We start from the raw sequence: 23,705 nt of genomic DNA on the forward strand, positions 1-23,705 counted from the left end.
TTTTAGGCTTTAATAATGGTTTTTATTTGCTGTATTGTACCCGCCATTCAAGAACTTCTTCACAACAGTGACATACTCCATCATGAAGTTGTGCCTTAATTTTCCAGCCTTTCTGCTCCCAGTCAGCACAGTGACTCCCGGCGGAGGTCAGAGATGGACCTCCTGCCCTGCAGCTCTGGGTGGATACTCACTGCTCGCCGCCCAGGTGCCGCTAAGGCCCAGGGCTCAGGCACCTGTAAGAATTTCCTGAGTCTTTGCTCCAGGAGCTGGCTGACTTGGAACTGGAGGGTGTTGAGGACGACCCGACTCCAACCCTGCCAGCCAGGGCATGGCTCAGGACTGCTGCCGTCTCCGGGCTCTGCAGCCACAGCGTCTGGCTGTGCTGGGAGGATTTTAATTTTCCTTTCTTTTTTTTCTAAGAAGAAATAACTTTCAGGAGAATATTCTTCTGATAACTTTCACCACTGAACCTAATAAGCTGACCATAGCACTTCAGAGAAAAAAAAAAAGAATTTCTTTTTTTTTTCCTACTTCTTTATTAGTGCATATTGGTTATACAAATTAATGGATTTCATTTTGACAGATTTGTATGTGCACATAACATATTTTAAATGTTCCCCAAACACTCCCCCTTATCCCTCAGATAATTTTTTTTTGTATATCCTTTTATTGGTACATTTTAGGTATACAATATAATGACATTCATCACTGGAAATTTGCACCTTTACATAATCTCTCTTGGTTCTTATTTTTCCCCCTTCCCCTGCCCTCCCTCCCTATTTATAAAGACTTTGTTTCCAGTTTTTCCTTTTCTAATATTAATTCCATTCCCTTCTTTCCTTTCCCCTACCCCTCCCAATTCCCCCTACCCTTTGCCCCTTTTCTTCCTATTTCACATTATCTATTATACCAAAAAAAGAATTTCTTGATCGTATCAATTTTTTGGTGGGGGGCCAGTACCGGGGATCGATCTCAGGACCTTGCGCTTGCACCACTGAGCTAAATGCCCGGCCAATATAGTATCAGTTTTAAAATGCTAAAATAGTGCCACGTTGTATTAATAATTATATAACATCACAATTTATTATAGACAGTTGCCCTTCAGTACCCACAGGAGGTTGGTCCTGGGAATCATATTCCTAGGATACCCAAATCTGCAGATGTTCTGCTGTGTGCAGTGGCACAGTGTTTGCACCTAACCTACATGCATCGTCTATACCTTAATCTGTAAATTACATATAATGTAAATGCTGTGTAAATATTTATTGTACCATATTTTTGGGCAATGGCTACAAGAAAAAAAATCTGTATGTGGTCAGTACAGATGTGATCTTTTTTTCATCCTAGAATGTTTTCAATCCAAGATTGGTTGAATACACAGTTGGTTGAATCTGTGTATGTAGAACTTGTGGATATGGAGGGCTGACTATATATTGTACATACCTTGATATTTGTACCTGTATAGAAAATGTAGTTGCTAGATATAGCAAGGAGGGAGGCTTTTAATATAACCTTTATATTTTCTTCTGGTGAAACCATTTTATAGTAGTAAGCATGGTATATGATACAGAAGCTGAAATATGTATTCAGCCATGTGCACTGTGATGTTTTTTAGGAATGGTTATTGTTACAAGTACAGTACTTTAGAAACAGTGTCAAACTAGAGAAATATGTGTCTCATAATTTTAATTATATAAGAAAGAGTGATCATGTTAAAAGTAGATTTCCATTAATCTTCACACATTCCTTGAGATTTGTTATTTTACAAATAAAGAAAATTGATGTTTAGATAATTTAGGTAAATGGAAGTCTTCATTTTACAAACAATGAAGCAGATACTCAAAGAACTTAAATAAGTGGACACTCAATCCTGGACTGTCTTACTCAATAGCCATTTTGCTGTATTTCTAGTTAATTATTGGAGTCTTTGAATTTTTTTAATATGTGTTTACTGTTGTACCTTCCTCTTGTAAGTTATCATGATAAACTTTGCTTTATTTTGATTATATACATTCCCATATAATTTTCAGAACACTTTTGTAAACTTTTTAAAGTTATCTGATTATGCATTTCCATTTTAAATTTCTTACTTTGCTTCAAATCTTAATATATTAACTCTCCAAAAATAAGTAAGGTAATGCTTTCTATTTTCTAAAATTCTTTTTTTTTTTTTTTTTTTTTTTGGTACCGGGGATCCAACTTGGGTCCTTGCGCTTGCGAGGCAGGTGGCGGAACCACTGAGCTAAATCCCCGGCCCAATGCTTTCTATTTTCTAAGATTTAGTTTTCAGAAATCAAAACTCTAATCTATCCACAGCATACTGACCAAGAAGGATCTGTTTCAGTTTTCCATTGGGTTATTTCAACACCATTTATTAAACAAAATTTTCATTCTTCATTGCTTTGTGATGATACGTTCCTCATTCTGTTACTTTCCTGCTTATCCAAATCCATTCTTCAAAGTTCATTTCAGACACCAGGGCTTCCAAAGATTTTTTGCTGACATCTGATATTCATCCATTCCCTACTGCTAATTGGAAATAAACTTACTCTTTTTTTCTAGTAGCACTTTATATAGGTCTTTCTTATGATACATATTTTCCTTAAATCCTTAAATTGCCATAGTAAATTGCACTGTACACTTCTAGGGTACATGATCTTTTTTATCATAACATCTCCTAGGATATCTACTTAGTTCTTAGGTGTGTACTAAACTCTGATAAATTATTGGTGTATATGTGTGTGTGTGTTTCTAGTTACATGTAATGGAGCCTTTTTTGATTTCTCTGTTCTCCTCCCTTAACTATAGATTTGTGCCAGTTCCACACAATTTTAATTGTTCATGAGAAGACTGATACTCCTCATCTGTTCTTTTGCTCTTTAGAAAAATTTTCACTCTTACATGTTTCTTTTTCCCAAATGAATATAGAATACCTTTTCAAGTTCTTAAATTAGAATTTACTCATATCTTTATTGGAATTTAATACTATTGTGCTTTTATAATAGTTATTGTCTGATCTGGGAGCACAGTCAGTTGGCTTATTAATTTAAAAGCTTTTTTTCTAAGATCGTTTTAAAGATTGTTTTGTGTATATCAAGGAGATCTTAAACAAATTGAATTCAGGTAGATTTTATCATATAACCAAATGAAGGAGGAATGCAATTTAAGTTGCATAACTAGTTAGATTTATATAACACTTCAAATACTGCAAAGCTATAAACATGAAGTCGCAGCTCTGAAGTCACAGCTTTTATGTCTTATCTTTCCTGGAAGCACAGACATATAATAACACCTAACTTGAAAACCCTCTATAGATTTATAGATTTTAAGTGATTCCTGGATTATTCAGTTTAAATATTATCTACTATTAACTGTTATGACTAGATATTTCTGTGGATAAGTATAATTACAAATTTGTTTTTGTTTTTTACTACGTCTTGTTTTATTAAGAATTAGACAAGATACATCGAATTTTTCCCCCTGTGATTTTATGCAAATGGCAGTGTTTATTTTGGCCAGCCAAGCCACTTGTTTAATTCTGAGTAGCTGCAGTGGGCATTAGGGAAAGAGATTTTGTCATTGGTTTAAAAAAATAAAAAATAAACTATTCTTTCGATTTGCATTGATCCAAGAAGGGCTTTAGAGGAAACTACAGAGGTTAAGCTTTGTATTTGAGTAGCTCCCATTCATGCTCTGATAGAGAAAAGTGATTTGTTAAAAATTAATAGTTTAGGGAATTGTAGACACTCAAATTTTTTGAGTAAAAGTTTCAAACTGATGATTCATTAACTGAATATAGCCTTAGACTATTTAATTTGACCTACTGGGTGTTTCTAAAATTTACTGCATTAGTTGCTAACATCCTAGGTCTGTTGACATGAATATAACACTGGATCAAATGCATTTTTAGCATGGCAGTGGCACTATTTCGATAAACATGCATGTCTGCCCTAGTTAGCACTTACGTCTGAGGTGGCTTGGCCAGTCTCGTACATACTTAACTTTGTGGTCTGTGTTCTAGAGTCTGGATACAGAAGGAATAGTAAATCTGATACTGCTAATGGCCGCTGAATCTTCAACTTTGAGAAGAATGGTGGGGATGAGGATTTTGAGGAGAAAAGAGTTTGGATGGAGTATGTGAGAAAGGGTAGTGGAAGAGGAATCCAGGGTTCTTAACCTGAGCAACTGGAAGGGTAGAACTGTTGTCACCTGAGGTAGAGTACTTCGGGTAGATCAGATTTGGGGAGAGAAGGGAAGGGAAGTTCAATTCTGCACATGTTAAGTTTGAGCATTCCACTGTAGATATCGAGTAAGCAGTGGCTACATGAGTATGGAGTTGGAGAGAAGTATATAGACTTATGTGAAAGTTTGAGATATGAAGCTGATACTTTAAGCCATGAGACATAATGAGATCGTAAAAAAAGCAGCAGAACCAGGCCTGATCCTTGGACATGTCAGTCTTCAGGAATTTGAGGGGACAGAAAGACAATTAAGAAGCATCCAATGAGGTAGGACAACGAAGGAGGGAGTATGGTATCGTGGAAGATAAATATCTTAATCTGGTTTCACACAAGAAGCAAAGCCTGAGGCAGGCTTTCTTTTAGACAGTTTATTTGAGGACCTATTAATAAGAATTAGAATTTGGAAGACTGAGGCAAGTGAAACAGGAAGGAAGGGAAGCTAATCCAAGAGAGTACTATTGAGCTGGTTATTTCTATGAGCAGCTAGAGCTTGGTCCTGTGGCAGTTCTCTGAGAAGACAAGAAGGATATGCCTTTGGGAACAAGGAGCAGTGTTTGTCTAACAAGTTCTATCCCACCATTGGTCCAGAGGAGCTTTTTAGCCATCCTTTACTTCTGCCCAAAGCAGAAGGTGAGCCAGAGTACGGCCAAGGGGAGATGCCTCAGGTGGTGTGAAAATATGAGGCAGGCACAGAAGGTATCCTATATCAACTCCCTTCCACCTCCCATTAAGTGCTGGCCACTTTGTCCAGTCTACTGGCAAAGCCTTTCAAAGTGGTGGCTGGCCACAGTCTCCACAGTAGACTTATAACAGGAGAATTAAATGGAACAATGTTTATTCATCATTTCAGGTCTCCACCGCCTATTCTAGATTTTCAGCTAGCACTTCCTAGTAGAGTGACCCAGACAGACACTTAGTTGCTTATCTTAATTAAACACTAAGACACGTAGTTGTTTATCTTATTTATGGCATAGTTGCTGCAGCTGCCTACTTAAGAGTTATCACTGGACATAGTTGTACCATTTGAATTCCCTGGATTCTTAGTGTACTCTCTCCTGTCTCTTATGTGTACCATCATCCACAGGTCCTTTTGGCTGTTAGATTTACAGTGAGGTTCTCTACCCCCAGTTCTCAATAGGGTAATGAACCTAGGCTTGCTGGTCCAAAGTAAGGGGTCAGAAATGAACAGACAGTAGACACTGCTTCAGAATTCTGCAGAGCACTGTGTTTCTTGGCAGAATCCCCTTTATCTCCTCCCCCCAGTATCAGAACATCGAAACCAGAGGAGCCTAGATTTTGGTAGTCTTGCTTACGTTTTTTGGTTTATTAAAACCGAAACAAAACAAGAAAAAAAAAAAACCCCAAAAGACACAGGACCACATTTCAGCCTTTAGAAGATAAGGTACATGCTAAGATGATTTATTCTCTTGGAAGACAGTCCCTCAGCTCTTCAAGATGTTACCCAACACTTCCATACATGGAAGTTGTGTATTTGTTAAATTTAGAACTTGAGTTACAGACTAAACAATTAGAGAAAGGTGAATAGTTAAATTAGATATTTATTGGAACTATTCTAGTTTAGTATAATAGCTGCAGTTACTTAGTTGCAAAGTTATAAGAAACTCAGTCTGAAGATTTCATTTTATCTAAAATTATTTTAGGCCTTGAAGATGAAGCCTAGAGTGGATTTGTGGTTAATTTGAGTTTTGCAAAATGTGCCTTTGTTAAATAGCAGATTATCATTATGGGATAAGGATTTTAGTTCTTGTACTAAAATTGGTTTTTAATATATTGATAACTAAATGAACTTCAGTGGTGATAATATATAAACATCTCAATAATTTTAGACCCCTGTTACAAGAATCAAGAGGAATAACCAGTTTTCCTTCTCTTGTCATACCTTGTTTCCTAATCTGTGACGAGAATTGTGTATTTTTCTTAGTACATTTGTGTTTGAGTGTCTTGAGGATGACATCTAGGTGGTCTTATATATTGTTGTTTTTCTAGGGCTTTAACATGGTTCCTTATTCTGAATAGATCTTCCATAGACAGTGGTTAAGCTAATTCAAGGAAATATATAACGTGCATGTGCTAGCATTTATGGCTTTTATTTTTAAAATCAGCTGTAATAACTTGTTTCAAAGAATAATAATGTTTTAGACTTTCTTCCTTTTTCTTTCTTTAAACAGATAGAAGGACAAGAACAGAAACACCAGCACTGGCTGAAGGTAAATACGTCTTTGGGGGAGATGATTATTCAAATACAAATGAAAGATTATGATTTAAACAAAAACCTACATTAATTAAATATATTTAAGGAACGTATGCTATATATTGAACTACTAAAAATATCTAGGAAATACTCTATTGTTTAGTTTCTGTCTTAGAATAGGAAATAGTGGGGAAAATGTAAATTAATTAGAACTTTTTTTACAGCTTTCTTTCAGTAGGAGAGGTATGTGCTTTTCTTTGAATTCCCTTGTAAGTCATTTTAGTTATCAGATTAGTTCATCAATTAAAGTCTGTGCCATTAAACTTTAGTAATTTAATATAATTTCTTCCAGACCCCATTGGAAACTAGAAAGGAAGACACCTTTGTATTTTGCCTTAAATAAGAAATCTACCTATTATTTACTGGCTTTGTTCCTTTTCAACAAGGTCTTTGAAGCAGAGTACTTCACAGAAAATGTAGTGACCATGAAAGGGTCCTGAGTGCGGAAGCATTTGTAATTTTGTCATTGTTTTTCCTGCAGTTATTTTACTTATAGCAAGTTAATAGGTATTAGGAAATGTATTTTTTTACAGAAGTACTTTGTGTTCTTCAAGTAAAAATGAACAATTTTAAAATGTCTTTTTGAGCTCTTCCCGGTCAGAACCATCCTATCGTTCTGTTGTATCAGTCTATAGCCCTGATGTGGCCATTATCATGCTAACGGTCCTTCACAGTTGTTACCACCTCACCTTCTCTGTGTTTCTCTGTGCAGAAGTCCTTAACTAGTTTTTGTACCCAGGACTCTGGTTAACTGGTGAAGCTTATATGTTTTGCCCTAGCATAATGATTATAATAGTGATGCATGATTGTGTGAAGTAAAATGCACAGGATTAAAAAGAAAACCAGTTAGATTGAAACACTGTTAAGAAATATTTAAAGTACAGGTTGGTGACAGGCATGGTGGTGCAGGCCTGTAATCCCAGCACTCCAGAGGCTGAGGTAGGGGGATCGCTGTGAGTTCGAGGTCAGCCTCGGCTACATAGCAAGTTTAAGGCCAGCCTGAGCTACAAAGTGAGACCCTGTCTCAATACAAACAAACAAAAAACAGGTTTGTGAGAGTGATAAGTTTCTCAGACTATCAGCTTTAGGAACAATTCTGCTGTTCATTATGATTTTAAATAGTGATGGATAAATACTTGTAATTTCAATTAATGACAACTTTCTAGGTACTTCTAATGTTACAGTGGTTTCTAGACTATAATCGTAATTAAAGGAATTGCTAGCTTTCATGTAGAGAAAGCTTCCAATTCAGGTTCATGGACAGTTGGTTGCGTTCGTTCTGTGGCCCTGAGATTGAGACCCTCTGTTAGTGAAGTTAGCTCGACCTTACTTTCTCCATCATACTTGAGTCAATACAGTGTTTTATGTCCTATATAACTGAACTCAGAAATAGAATTTCATATCCATTCCTTTAAAATATACTAATGCTAAAGGCTAGATGCTTGTGAAATAACTTTGAAGAAAATTCTGATTGCTAGTTAGTAATAATAGAGATAGCATATTTCATAGAGAAGAATATGAAATAGATGTTAAACTTTAAATGCACCTGCCTTCAGAGAACTCACTTTCACGTTTAAGGAACATGAATATGTAAGAAAGAAAATACACATACATACGTATATAGTATATATGTACATCTGGGTGAAAAGCTGAAACATTTTAACAGTTGTCACAGTTGCCACTGGGAGAATGCAGAGCGGTCTGGTGGTTGTGATCTGGAGTACAAGACAGTGGAGCAGCTTGCCAAAAGTCACCAGATGTCTTGCAGCTCCTTCAGTAGCGTGGACTCTGTGTAGTAATAATGGGTCAGCCTGTGCTGGGGAGAGCCTGGAACGGCATCACTGAGTTCCGGTGCTTATCCAGCTGCTGGAAACTGACTGGATGCAGGGTTAGCTGGCCCTTTGGAGTTTGGTTGACAGCACAAACACCATTGACATTGGTTTTGAAGGGGGCACAATAGGGTATTTGATTTTTTTGTTTTTGTTGTTGTGGTGATGGTGGTACTTGATTCTTTCTGTCAATGTGATCTTGCCCTGATGCTGTATTTTAAAGATGGTTTCAAAAAAGCCGTTCAGAACTATCAGGGTCATCCGAGTAAGCCCAACTTTTTCACTCATTTGTTGCTTTTGCCTAAGTCACCAAATTTCTCTAGTCTTTAGCTTCTTCCATGAAGTTCAGGATTTGAGCTACATGATTCCATGTCATTTCACAGACCTTTGATTTCTGCTCATGTTTTCTGTCCATTCTCATCCCCTTCACTTCCTTTTCTCCCAGCAACTTTAGATGTAGGTTAAAATATTCAAAGTAGCTTATATAAGTAGGTATTTCTCATATCCTATGCAAAACTTTACAAGCTGTAATTACATGGTATGCTCAGTTGAAAATTTTTATATGATACATGCATACTGTGTTCTTAATAATGGTTCAAAAATTTAACATACTCCATAATACTAAGAAAATAACTTTTGGAAACAGCCTTCGTTCTTTTAATCCACCCCTCCCCCTCCCCTCCCCTCCTCCTTTCCTTTCTTCAGGGTCTTCCTATGTAGTGTTATGGGGCTCCTGAACTCACTGTGTAGTTGAGGCTGGCCTTGAGGGCACTTAGATCCTCCTGCCTCAGCCTCCTGAGTACTGGGATTACAGATGTGGACCACCATGCCTGGCTCTGAATCCAGTTTTATAATATTATTTAGTCAGTGGTATCAAGCCTTGTTATTTGAAGATAATTTAGATTATACTTTTTAAAGTCTGCCCAGGGGATTTGTCTCTACTCTCCCCACCCCCCCTTTGTACTGGAGATCGAAGTCAGGTCCTTGTGCTTGCGGGGCAGGCAACAGAACTACTGAGCTAAATCTCCGGCCCTTGTCTCTACTCTTTAATTGAAGTAAAATAGTAGTTTTTAAAGGACATAATGAAAAAAAAAAATATATATATATATATTCAATTTTAATGGCCACCTTGGTAAGATCAGAATGTAACTAATGATCTCTGTTGCATTCTGTGTAGCTTATGCGAGACAGTGACATATAAGTATAAAATTATTCAAATCCTTATCTTAAAAATTAATATCACCTAGAAGAGAAAAATACTCTTCCTTATTTTTATAAATTTTGTTTGGTTATGATGAGCTTAGAGAAGTTATATTTAAGAGGATGGTTTTAAGTTCAATTATGTTAATTTACATTTAAGAACAAGGGAGACATTGGTGCCCTTTCGTAGTTTCATTGTATTAAATTCCTTTATTGTGCCAGGCCATTGGCGGCAAACCTATTGCATGTGTGCTACAGCAGGCTGTTTATTATCATTAAAAGCTTTGAAAGGTTCGCTGTCAGTGTTCTAGTCTGAAGCAGACCTAACTATTGAAAGGCATTTCTTAGTTATCATCTGTCTTTTCCAAATAATTATACTTCCAAAATTTTTTTTTACCTATTAAGAATTTTTTTCTCAATTTGAAAATTTTAGTGCTAATATTAATTTCTTTCAGGAACATCTGATAATTTTTTGTTTGTTTTTGATGAATTATATATGTTCATTTATGACTATACGTAATGCCGTAGTATATCAAACATGTACGATTTCATTCATTAATTTATGCCTTTGTTTAGTATTTAGAGTACCCAGGCCTCTTGCTGGGCACTTTGGATACAAAAATTAAGGTAGACTCACTGGGGAAAATGATTCCACTACCCTTAGTTCCTTTAGTCTGTAATGTTAAAGTGTTTCCTAAATAAGCGCTTGTAAATTTTATTGTCTTTCAGATGATAATCCTCATAATTACTAGAGAGGAAATGTCTTCATTTGTAATTTTTTGTGTATGTGTAGTCTGATGAGTAATTTTCTTTTGACTTCACTTTAATATCTTTGAAGACACTCCAAATATTTAATGACTTGTCAAGTGTTTCAGGGATTGTTTAGTTTGGTTCTGGAAGATCAGTGAGAATTGGACCCAGTAAGGGAAACGTAACATCTGAGTGAATTTCAGCTCAGGACAAGGATTTGTGATTCTTGAGGGCAGGATTCATGTTGTATTAATTGTTCATCATTCAGTTGTTGCTGACGTTTCTAAATATTCTTTCTAAAGATTTGAAGTCTAAAACTTTAGTCATGCAAGTATTTAAAGCAGTGGCTAGAAGATTGCTTGGCATGATAGAATAAATTCAGACCAAAGTTAAATGGTTGGGTTTGAGGCTTTCATGTTAGCATGGATGTTCCCTTCCTGGCCTAAGATTCTCTTATTCATTGGTGATTGGATATAAAACCGTTCTACCTCATGCCTTTGGGTTCTCACAAGAACTTTAAAATTAAGAAGAGACCTCAGTCCACACAGAAAATTAAGGGAGAATTAACTGCCAAGAATACGTTATCTTTTAATTCAAATTATGAGAGAAGGAAAGTAGAAGTACAAATTTAAGAACTTAACTTATCTCAGTCCTGGTGAGATAGCTGTGAATAGTACTTCACTCCTGGATGCCAGGTTCTGACAGATTCCCTCTCAGTTGGAGACCTCCTTCTGTATCTTAGCAATAGACATTTGCCTGCCAACCTTGCTCTTTTGATTTTCTTAACCTTTGTGGAGGTTATATTTGTATTATCTCTTGATAGGTTACCTCGTCCATAAGTTTATTCTCTAATTTATAAAGTTGCAATTTGTTCCATTTGATCTAAAGTTAACTCCTTTTATGGAATGTGATTAGGTCTCTTTTTAAATGAATAAGCTTTTTTGCTTGAATTGTTCATTTATTCATTTGGTGCTTAGGGAGAATGGCTGTGTGACAGAATGTCTGCTAGAGGCTGGAGTTTTGAAGATGAAAAAGATGTAGACTTCTTAAATGTTTGGAAAAACTTCTCTATAAAACTCTCCAAGGAGCCAACATGTTTTTTTGTTTATAAACTGTTTCAAAGAACACAGAGTGTTTTTTATAAAATAGGCTCAATAATTGAACCACTAAGTACAATTAAAGGTCAGTCTTACTTTTAGTGCAAAGCAAAAAATTAGCAAACCAAATCTAGGAATGAATGAAAAATAGACTTGATCCAAGCAATGCCAGGGTTGTTTAGCAGGAGAGAACAAGTTCATGCAATGCTGTTCATAGGTTAGATTACAGGGTGATTGATAGTAGTAAGATGGCAGTTCTGCCTCAAAATGATGCTCACAGTTAATGCAAAATTAAATCAAAATCCCATCAGATTTGTTTTTGTAGAGTTTGACAAGCACCTGGATGCATAAAAGTCCAGGAGAAGCCGAGGTGATTTTGAAGAATCAGTACTTAGGTTGTAAGCACAGGTCACCGAGAGGAGGTGAAAAATTGAACTATTAACAGACAGCATCATAAGGCTAAGACATGTTAGAGGCTGGGAGAAAGGATACTTTCCTTGTATGTAAGAATGAAAAGGTTGGCATTCCAGAATTCTTATTTAGATTTCCTAAAACTGTTGGAAAGAAAAAGCATGTGGTACCATTAGAGTTGAGTTAGGAACTCATATCACCCTGGGTACATATTGGAAAGGCTGAGAGAGAAACAGAAGAGAAGGTGTGGGATAAAGCAGCCAATTATTCAAAGAGAAAATAAAAGAAATAAGTCACTGCCATCATTATGTTGGAACCCATAGGCTGTACCTACCTCTCATTAGGACATTGGATATTGGCTCCACTCCTGTCCACCCTGCTTCAGCAACTGCTAGCCTGTCCTGACCAGAAATTTCTCTCTTCCTCCTGTCTTCTCTTCAGCCTCCTGTTCCTCCTGTTGACATAACCTTACAGGAATTTAGCTGGAAGCATGTCTGAAAATTGTTAACACTAGCAGTACAGAATAGTGTCAGTATGGCCCCAGTTCTCAGCCTAGCTGTACAGAAAAGTAGATATGGGGCCGAGAGTCAGTAGTAGAAAACAGTTGGTATAGGTGGTGAGGGAAATAAATGTACATTTCACAGATGGCTTATAACCATACAAAAATGTGAACATTTTTACTAGTAATCAAAAAAGTGCAAATTAAACCGCCAGTGAGATTTCAGTCTGCAAATCAGTGCTTCAGTTTTGGGGGATGAAAAAGAGGAACTCTTTTTAACAGTGGAACAGTGAGTTGATAGAAGAACTTTGGGGAGCAGTTTAGCTCCATTCAGAAAAGTTACAGCTCCCTTTGCATTTCTAGATAGCTGTCCTATAAAACTGTTGTGTATGGACACAAGTATATGTAACATGTATACAGGTGTGTAAGGGATAATTTAATGGTAAAAACTTGAAAACAAAATTGTTTCTTTGAATTAATATAATAGGATATAATAGCTAAAATGAGTGAACATGAATAATTCTCAAAAAAAATTTGGAAAAGCCAAGTTTTCAAAGAATATGTACAGTATTTAATTCATGAAAATTGAAAATCAGACCAGTTTTAGTTAATGAAGATTACATACCTTTGTAATAAACAATTTTTAAATGATGCAAAGGAAACATGATTTTCAGATATGGACTGCCTTAGAAAGGGAGGAGAGGAAAATTAGTTGGGGGATGTTGGGATGTTAATTGTATAAAAGAAGTGGAGAGGTAGCAAATGCAGCCAGTTCCTTATATCTGTAGGTTCCACATCTGTGGTTTAAAGCAACTGTGGTTGATTCGAAGGTGATGAGGGTGCAGCTCAATGGTAGAGCATTTGCTTGGTGTGTATGAGGCCCTGAGTTCAAGCCCCAGAACCAAAAGAAAAAAAGAAAAAAATAATGTTGCATTAGGATTGAATATATACTGACTTTTTCCTTGTTATTCCCCAAACAATACAATGTAACAAGTGTTTGCATTGTACAATATTAAGCATTATGAATAATGTAGAAGTGATTTTGAATGTACAGAGGGATATAAGTAGGTTATATGCAAATAACATTTTATGTAAGGGTTTTGACCATCTCTAGATTTTAGTGTCTAAGAAGGGGGTTCTGGCATCACTTCCCTGTGGATACCAGAGATCCCTGTAGTATAGCAAAATGTCATAGCTTTACTCTGGGTGTTTGAGTATATGATTTTTTTTGGTAAGGGGGTTCTGTACTTCATTCTTTGTGTTTTAGTCATTTTTTTTCTATCACTTACTACATTTCAGTGCTGTTGATTGAACCGAGAGCCTCAGGCATGAGGCATTTGCCTCAGTGGCAAATGTTCTGCCACTGAACTATACCCCTATCCTCTGATTATTTCTTAAAGAAAAAGCAAAGAATTAAGAATCAGCAAACATTCTGCAAATTATTTACTAACTTTACTAAGGTTTAATTAGGTGTTCCTTTTTCTCTGTGTTCATCATGTCCTTTTACTTATTTCTGTATGGAAGGAAGCATGCCACACTGCTATGCTGTTGTGTTTAGTCTCCCATTTGTCTCTGAATTCCTCATTGCCAGATACTCAGTATCTATATCTATACAGTGATTAGCAGACAGTTGCTAAGTAAAGTTAGTGTGGTTTAAAAGAAGCACCATCACTACCAGGCACTATAAACACCAGACACAGAAGTATTTGAGGTTTTATGTAATGGTAAATTTAAAAAAGAGCACTCATGCCTTGTAGCATATATATCAGAAGTAGTATAGATACCCGAGTTTCCATTCCAGGCCTGGCCTTTTTTTTTTGATACAAAGGAGTGTATATACCTTATTTGTAAATTATAAAGCCTAGAAATAAGAATGATTTGAATCCACCATTAATTAAGAAACTGGAGGGCCAGGGATTTAGTTCAGTGGTTCCAGCGCCTGTGTCGCAAGCGCAAGGTCCCAGGTTCGATCCTGGTACCAAAAAAGAAAAAGAGAGAGAGGGAGGGAGGAAGGAAGGAAAGAAAGAAAGAAAGGAAGGAAAAGAAAAGAAAAGAAAAGAAAGAGAGGAAGGGAGGAAGGGAGGAAGGGAAAGGGAAGGGGAAGGAAACTGGAATATTACTTAAACCTTTGAAGTTACCTAGTCTGATATTTCCACCCACAAGTAACAAATATTGTTAATGTCATTAGTTTAATGGTGTAGTATATAGTTTTCTTTGGGAGGGGGATTAAGACCATCTTTATTTTTAAAAAGTTAATATGTAAAGGAGCTTAATTGCTTATGTCCTTCTAGGCCCTGTGTGTACATGCACAACATGACACTTGTGTGCAGTGTGTGTCATGCTTTTCCACACATCACAGATATTCACCAATTCAAAATACCAAAGCTACTAGAGTATTTTTGGTAACCAAGAATATACTGTACCAACTCAGTCTGTTAGAAAAAAATTGTATCCTGCCTTTCTTGGGGACAAGAATTTCACTGAAGATGGAAATGGCGATAGGAAATATTGACAGAGTTATAATTCAAATAGTTCATTCCCTTGATGCTCAATTTATTTATTTTATTTTATTTTATTTGTTTTTGGTACTGGAGATTAAACTCAGGACCTTGTGCTTGCGAGGCAGGCTTGGTGCCACTGAGCTAAATCCCCGGCCCCCTCGATGCTCAATTTAAAATGAGACCTAAAGCAACAGAGTACATCACCCTTGTTTCCGAGTTATCAGATCTTTACAATGAAAATACTAGCAAGTGGTATGTTCCCATTAAATCCTGCATTTCTATAGAACAGTCAGAAGATGCGCTCACATCAGCATCTCACACCAGAATGTGCATCTGAATGCTGCACACTGCTCTCCTGTCTGCTGCTCTCTGCCCCTCTGCTGTCAGCCTAACGGCAAGTCCCAGTACCCACTCTCCGGGGCTAGTTAACAGTTCCCTGTCCAAGAGGTCATCTTTTCTGATATAACAAGATACTTACAGGGCCAGGGGTTTAGCTCAGTGGTGCTGCTGCCTGTCTTGCAAGCCCCAGTTTGATCCCCGGTAGCAAAAAAAAAAAAGATACTTACAAGTTGGCTAATTCACTAGCTGTACTCTTTTTAAAATCATATGTTATCACTACAATTATCTATTAAAATTTAGATGTTATACAATAGAGTGTGAACATTGTATACAATAAGCCCAAGTACTTTGCAAAAAATGCACGTACAAACCTATGGTATTAATCCAGGACCATCTCCCACATACAGGATACTAGCAAAGAGCCCTTCCCCTCACCCTATGTTTTTCTTCTTCACCACTCCAGTGACTCATGACCACATCCAGCTCCAACAGGTGGCTTTAACAAAGGTCACTTCCAGAAGTCAGTATCCTAAAAACTAACAAAAGGGTATTTATATAAAGAATAGAATATTTTTGCTACTTCTAACTTACTGGACATTAGGCTGTGTCCTTTAATCAACATTAACTAAAATTTAATGGGCAAAGAATGCCGAATATCCCTTCCTCCCTGAACAGTTAGGATACTCTCCAAGACATGAAGTTCACCTAAAGGGCATTACTTAAGACCTTGACTTCCACGTGTGTGCACTTCAGACATCTAGAAAGACTAGGTGTTTCCTGCAAGGACTTATATTTCCCACTATATACATAGTAGTGTTGAATAAATTACACACCTATACTTAACAAAGGCCATACTTGAAAGTGTCTTGTAAATAGGAACAGTTTGGCTGGGTGTGGTGGCGCACACCTGTAATCCCAGCACTCAGGAGGCTCAAGCAAGAGAAATGCTCTGAGTTCGAGGCTAGCCTGGGCTACATAGTTGAAGGCAGGCTGACTACATAGTGAGACCCTAAAAAATAAAAAAAACATTTTTAAAAGGCTAACCTGAACTAATACCAAGACCCTGTCTCAGAAAAACAGAACAAAAGAGAAAAAGAACATTTATCCCTTTGGCCTAGAACATTTATCCTTTTCTATCTCTCGCAGCCCAGGGAACTGATATATACACATGTAATGCCTAGAGGGGACTTTTAACAATTTCACTTCCTAAGTGGTTTTGAAAACAATCTTTCTTAAAAATTTTAACATGAAGTGTACTCAACACGTTTATTTACTAACTCCACTTTTGTTATATACTATGAGCCTCTTTAACATACAGAAAGACTAGATGTTGTACATTAGGACTCCTTTGTCCTTTATGTACAACTATATACATGGTGAAGTAAAGTGCACACACATAAGAAGTGTGGTCAGTCTTAGTGACGTCAAGCCCTTTCTACTTTGTTCTCTTCCTTTCTCCCCGAACCAGCACAAATTGAATAATGTGCACTGCTCAGACAAGTGGTTTGATTACTCCATTTCCAAAGGATAGTAGAGATGACTATCTACAAGATGTATTATTTACTATTCTACTTTTAACATGGTTTGTACACTTCTAAACAACTGAGAAAGACAACGTTCAACATATGGACTCATGTTTGTCTGCTGTATTTACACAGTAGTATTAAACCACACACATGTAGCAGTGGTTATATCTGAAAGTGTCTTGTAAGTAGGAGCATTGTGGCCTAGAATCCTTCATTTCTTTCAGTTCTTTCTTATGTCACACGTGACATAGGTACATGTGTCAGTTATGGGTGATGTTACAATTTCACTTCCCAGAGTCCTTTTCAGAAAACAGCCTTTCTGTAAATTTTAACACAAACTATACAAAATATATTAGTTTACTAACTACTTTTGTCATACATTGACAACCTCTTTAATATCTAGAGATTAGGTATTACAAAAATAGGACACATTTGTCCAGTATATACACAATATTTACAGTATTTGGAAATGCATGTAAGAGCAGTGGTTAAGCTGAAATTTTCTAGTGTACACTAACAAAACACCTTTTGTATTTTTTTCTCCCCACCTCCTTCAACCCAGTGAACAAGTATATTCTACTGTTCACAGAGGTGATTTAATAATTCTATACACAAACACAGTATTTCCCATCAGTTTTTAAAAGCTGTTTACAAAAACTTATTCTTCTGCTTCTACTTTTAAATATATCGAGTACTTCTAAATATCTAGAACTAGAGTTTTCATATAAGAATTTGTTGTCACAGAGAACTGATAAAATTGCACATGTAGCAAAGTTTATGCTGAGGTAATCTTTGAATCAAACTCAGATACTGTGACAATCTGAAATAATATTATTATGGTTCACTTCTATGTATTAATCTCTCAGTTTATTGTATTAATTGTACATGGCTTGGTATCTTAGTGAATATTTAATTTAAAATAGCTGAAATAAGAGTTTTCATTTTAAAATATAAAGTCCTAAATGTATCCACTAGATGTCAGCATAGGAAAGATAACAGCATAACATGTAGAATCTTAGCCAGCAGTATGTGAGAAATTTAGTCTAACAAGGAAATGGACATGTAAAGTCATGTATTTTGTGAAGGTCAAGATGAGAAAGCAGGCTTCCTAGTTTTTATTCCATTATTTATATTAACGTTTCTTTAAGACAAGTAGCTTATTAATTGCAGGTAATTTATAGAGTAAAATACATTGATCTTAATGTTTGCTAGGAATTCATGTTCAGATTTTAGTACTACTGTGATGGTACTATAGCTAGGTACCCAGCTGAGTCTTACTGTCTTTGTCTCTTCCTTTATATTTCACGAAGAAAGGAGAATCAAAGGGTCACCTTATTCATAGCTACACTAGTACCAGATGATGATGGGTTAGTGTTGCTAAAGGATTAAGCTGCTCTGTAGAATTTCTGTGGTATTATTCACATTTCATCTAGGAAAGCAGAAGCTACTCTTTCAGTCAGCTTTCTCACTAGGACAGAATGCCAAACACTTGAAACTTAAAGAAGAAGTTTATTTTGGCTCACTGTTTCTATGGATTCCGTTGATGGTTGACTGGCTCCCAGGCAGTGGTAATGAAGCAGAGAGAAAGGAAGAGCCAGGGATGAGGATAAACCCTTTCAAGTCCTATCCCCAGTGACTTGTCCCTTCCAACCAGGTCCCACCTCCCAAAATGAGACTTTTGGGGGACATTTTAGATCTAAGCCATAGTAGCCACCTGGCATTTAAAACAGAGGCTTTGATAGTTGAATTTATTTATAGAAATATTTGAACCCTGAGGCAGAGTGGATGCTAAGGTGATTTAGTTATTAATGGAAACTGCAGGAAGTAACAGTTGCTTCTAGGGCTGGGGGAACAAGAGGAAAGGAAAGGTTTAAGGAGAATGTAGGAGCTTGAAGGAGGAGCCCCATAGGCCTAGAGGGCTCAGGCTTCTGGAAAGGGTCAGGTACTGCCCTGTTTCTGGGAGTTTCACAAGAAGCCAGAGCCTAGGCCCCTAGCTGTCTTGTGGGAAGATATAACTTCAGGACTTACAAAACAGAAAGAGAGATACTCTTTCTTCCCACCTGCCAGTTTTCTTTTAGTGACATTTTCTGATAGTGCAGTTTCATAAAAACAGTTTAATAAGTAGACTTTGTGCAGTGTTTGAAGATAGGGTGCATGAATATTTTCAGAAGCAGACATACTGAGATTGACATAATTTGAATTCTTATTTTGACTTGTACTTCTTTCTGCAACCACTAAAGAAATATTCATCTTAAACCTTTGATTTTGAAACATGGAAGTGGAGTGATATAAGTAGCTTTCAGGCTAGCAAAACCATAATTACAACTTTGATTGCATCTACCTAACTCATGTTTTTGTAAAGTAGATTGATCAGAATAATTTTTTCAGCATGTGTCGTACACTTCTGTGTATGACCCATCAATTCGGTCACATCTAGGTGCTCAGTGAAGTGTTTGTTGGAAATTCTGTGAAAAGAAACCAAAACAGATGTAAAAGTTCCAAGGAGAAGGAAATCTTGCTGTGTTAGAGAAGCTCCAAGAAGGCTGTTGTTGAGATGAACCCTGTTACCGTGGAAAGTGGTGGAAGATAAGGCCCCAGAGCAAGCTAAAAACGGATCATATAGCGTTTTACAGGACCTGGTTAGGGTATGGATTTTATTAGTATGATGGAAAGCCATTGCCTAGTTTTGAACAGAGAAAGGATGTGGTCTGATTTATACTTTTAAAAAAATTGCTTTGCCTTTTATAATAAGAGATTATAGGAAGAGGCAAGGATAGAAGCAGGGAGACCACTTAGGGCCCTTGAAGTAGTCCTAGCAAGAAGTGGTAGTGAAAGGGACAGGTGGTGAAGTGGTGGGGCTTGTGAGATGCAGTGTCCTGTAAGTAAATGACAAGTGTGGAGGGCATGCGGTTACCCTGGCTGGCGGTAAGGTGGAGACTCGAGATTTGACCATTGGAATCGGTGACACGGAAGCTTCTTGGTGACCTTGTTACTGCAGTTTTATTAGTATAAGCTTGGGGCAAAATCCAGGTCGGAGTATGTTTAATAGAGAATGTAAGGAGAGGAGAGAAAGGCAAGGGTATGGAAGACTTAAAAGTAATTTTGCTGCAAAGAGGAAGCAAGGGAAGAGGGTGGGAGCTGTTGAGGGAATTGGAGTCAAGATATGTTTTAAGGTGGGTGAAATAAATGCATATATACCAACATGTACTGAAAGAGAAAAACTATAAAGCAGGAAGGAGACCAGGAGAATATGCTGTCCTAAATGTCATGTGAAAAAAGTTTTTCCTGGAAGGATTGAGTGATAAACTGGACCAAAAGCTGTTGAGTTGACTGAGTTGAGGCGTATGGACTGCCCTTTAAGTAGATGCAGATTGCAGTGACTTTGGCAGGGACAGTTGCATGGAGGTACTAATAAAAGATAGATCAGAGTAAGCCAGAAGTGGACAGTCGTAACTACAAGCAGTTCATTTGACAAGTCTGCCTTTACACAGGACAGGAAAAGTGATGTGGGAGTAGAGGGGACATGAAGTCCTCAGACGCGTGGAAGCAAGTGGAAGAACAGCACCCAGAGGAAAGGTTGTCTCTCTGGGAAGAGGTGCAGAAGGTGGAGCATGTGGTCACTGATGACGGCAGCATGGTAGAGAAGACAGCACTGTGTCCCCGTTGTGTGTGTGAGAGAAAGGGGAGTAGGAGGTAGTGAGGTCATTTTTTGCATGGATGGGTTGTTGGAGGCTTGAGATTTCTTCTAAACGGGTAGAGTGGCCCTGGGGATATGTAATAGGCTTGCCAGGCAAGTCTGACAATGCACCTCATGTTTGTGGTCATCCATTAAAAGCAGTGACTCTCAGCCAGGGATAGTTTTGCCTTCCTGAGGACATTTGACCAGACATTGTTGTTTGTCTCCAGCAGGTTGGGAAGATACAGGGTAACGGGTGTGTGAGCTGGGATGTTGCCAGACATCCTGTCAGGCGGTGACTTTGCCCTTAGCGCAGAATTGTAGAGCTGTTTAAGAAAGTAATGCTGGTCAGTGTGTTCATGAGCTTCCCTCCCCTGCCTTCTCACTCCACCCCGGCAAATGTTTTCTGTGTTTATAAGCTGAACACAAGGGAAGCTAACACTACCGCAGCGCAATTCCAATGACATCTTTGTGCTGAGCCTCAGGTAGAGTATGGTGGGATGGTGGGTGCAGCCAGTTTGGAGAAGGGTGGTAAAGAAGTCTCTCTAGGAGGCAGCCCCTCTGAAGTTCCGAGAGAGGGAGAGGAAGTAGGACGGTAGCTGTAGCTTACGGTTGCTTCTTTTGGCACCTGTTACTCTCTATAAGGAACTTCTTTTCAAATATTTTGTGGAAAAATCATCTAATGTATTTATTAAGTGCTTTTGGGTAGCTTAAAACTACACTTTCCTGACCACTGGCTAGGACTAGTGTGTTCCTTTCTAGATAAGTTCTTCACTTGGAAATGGACATTTAACATACGCGCTCGTAGTCATAAAATTCCACCAGAAATGCCACAGCCTCTTAAAGTCAATCATATCTGGTTTCTGTGTGTATTTATTTATTTATTTATTGGTACCGGGGATCGAACTTGGGACCTTGTGCTTGCAAGGCAGGCAGCAGAACCACTGAGCTAAATCCCTGACCCTGTGTATTATATTTATATTAATTCTTTTTATTTATAGTAGTTTAAATCCAGGGATTACAGTAAAATGATTTGAAAGAGAATTCTTTAGCTTTTTTTCCCCTCCTAAATTCAGATGGTAAGACTCTTATTCTACACTGATAATATATATTACTTACTTTGAAGCCAGACATGGTGGTGTACTCCAGGACTAAGGAGGCTGAGGCAGGAAGATCACCATGAGTTTGAGGCCAGCCTAGGTTAATAGTGAATTCAAGACAGAACTATATAGCAAGAACTTGTCTCTATAACAAAAACAAAATGAACAAAAGAGTGTATGTATTTAAAAAAAAAACCCTCATAAACTGTCTATTAAAAAACGATATGTATATTAATTACTTAGAAATGGTGCCTCTAAAAGATACCAGTAATACTTTGGATCAAGTTTTATATGAACTGTTTAAAATATATCTTTTAGTATCTCTCAGATTAGATTTATTCATTCATCTGCAACTTAGAAATCTTATTAGAGCTCTCTTAGATGCAAGTGGAAGAAATTCATCCAGCTCAACTGTTATTTAAAGAAATTAAAGTGTCTTACAACTAGAGGAAAATCAAGCAGCTAAACTGAAGGTGATGACAGCTGGACCTTGAGAATGAGTAGAATCAAAAATTAATGATGACAGGACACTTACAGGGGCTCCCCACTGCAGGTCGGCTCATTCTTTTTATGATGGACGGACGGTGTCTGCTGTGGCGGGAAATGCAGCCACCACGGTTTCCTCGGCCCTGAGTCTGCACGTTGTGCTGCTGGAAACCGGGCTCTAGTTCACATGTGTTGCTGTGATGCTGCCGTGGAAATGGCAGCAAATGAACTGTCAGGCTCGGTACAAAATGTTGTGCTTGGGTTAACATTTTTAATGACTTTACTTGAGGAATTCTCAGCAGTGGATGTTATTAATGCATATGTTACAGATGATGCAAGGAGACATAAGGAAGTTAGAAATTTAACTAGTGAAAGTCACAGAGCTTGGAAGTGGCTAGCTAGGTTTTGAACCCAGGCAGTCCGGTGCCTGCTGGAACTGACAGCCACTGTATTGGTTGAAATCAGTCACATTAAGGGGAGAGAAGGCCTTTGTTTTGCCTATATTAAAATGTGGCAAGGCAGAGGTATGATTTTGATTTTTTTGTTTATCTTTATAAAAGAACTGGCAATGTTTATAATGGAAATACTTTTTGGATCTTTGAGAAGCTCTGTGAGTTTTTTTCAAAGAAACATGGGGTGGGTTTCCTACACAGCATCTATTTTCTGTAGTAGAGGGAATTTCTGCATTGAACTGCAGTTGTGCTAGATCAGTAGTCCTCAACTAGAGGTGATTTTGTCCCCAGTAGACATTTGGCAGAGACAGTTTTGGTTGTCCTAACTTGTATGGGAAGGTTGCTACTGGTATCTAGTGGGTTGAGGCCCAGGATGTTGCTGAATATCACACAATGTGAGAGAGGCCCCCATAAGAAAAGAATTTTCCAGGCCCAAAGGCTAATAGTGACAAAGATGAGGAACACTATGCCGAATAAATTGACTCATTTTCAAAATAAAGTGTTTGTATATGGGATGAAAAGGCAAGAAATTCTAAATCAGGAGCTTTGGAAGAATGAGTGGGTCAAGACCGTTATGATGCAGTGTTGAGGATGTAGGACCACGTTAGGCTGGGCACCTGGAAGAATTGAGTAGTGCAAGAAGTTTGCACATGGGGATGGGAAAATGGGCAAATGACTCTGGCCAGTTCCAGTGTTTTCCCTGAGGATGGATTGTGTGGACACAGGTAAAAAGGTAGAGAAAGGCAACTTGTGCCTTCCCCCTCCTTCTGTACCTGGTAGTACTGTTCTTTTCAGAGCACAACATTTCAGCAATATTCTCAACACAGATGGGCTAAAGATGGGGCTCGATGGGGTTCTGATATAGAGCACTGAAACTCATTGATAAATTGAAGACTGTTGTGTTTTAAACAATGGAGCTATTATTTTTAAAAAGTGATTTTTTTTAGGTTATAAAAAGTATCATATGTTAAATGCTTTCTATGTACCAGACACTGCAGTCAGTGCTTAATCTTATTGAACCCTCCTAATAACCTTTTAGATCAGTACTATTGTTATCTTTGTGGTACTAATCCAGGAATGAATCCCAGAGAAGTAAACAGTTTTCCTTAAGTCAAAGGGCCAAGTTAGACTTGGCATTCTGATTTGATACCATAGATTAAATTTTATTTTCCCCCTTGGTACCAGGGACCAAACTCAGGATCTTGCACTTGCCAGGCAAAAATCTCTGGCCCCTGTAGTGTTTTTTTTGGGTTTTTTTGGTAACAGGGCTCAAACTCGGGGCCTTGTGCTTTCGAGGCCTGCGGCAGAACCACTGAGCTAAATCCC

General features: G+C 37.6%; 1 protein-coding gene across 32 annotated transcripts in view; it reads left to right on the plus strand.

Moving 5' to 3' along the window:
• Window positions 1-23,705, plus strand: part of Cyrib (CYFIP related Rac1 interactor B) — a 140,223-nt gene that overhangs the window by 86,682 nt on the left and 29,836 nt on the right. For 29 of the 32 annotated variants that reach the window (XM_087184204.1, XM_087184168.1, XM_087184259.1 and 26 more), the window contains one exon: window positions 6,431-6,469. The exons of the other annotated variants lie outside the window; for them this stretch is intronic. Coding sequence is in view for 5 of the 29 variants with exons in the window: in XM_087184162.1 (XP_087040288.1) it covers window positions 6,431-6,469 (39 nt within the window). In the remaining 24 variants the exon portion in view is untranslated. The remainder of the gene's footprint in view (window positions 1-6,430; window positions 6,470-23,705) is intronic. 32 annotated transcript variants of the gene reach the window in all.

This window comes from Heterocephalus glaber, unplaced genomic scaffold (assembly GCF_053883595.1).
Source record: "Heterocephalus glaber isolate CG9 unplaced genomic scaffold, H.glaber_assembly_v1.0 deba00000281, whole genome shotgun sequence".
Classification (NCBI taxonomy): domain Eukaryota; kingdom Metazoa; phylum Chordata; class Mammalia; order Rodentia; family Bathyergidae; genus Heterocephalus; species Heterocephalus glaber.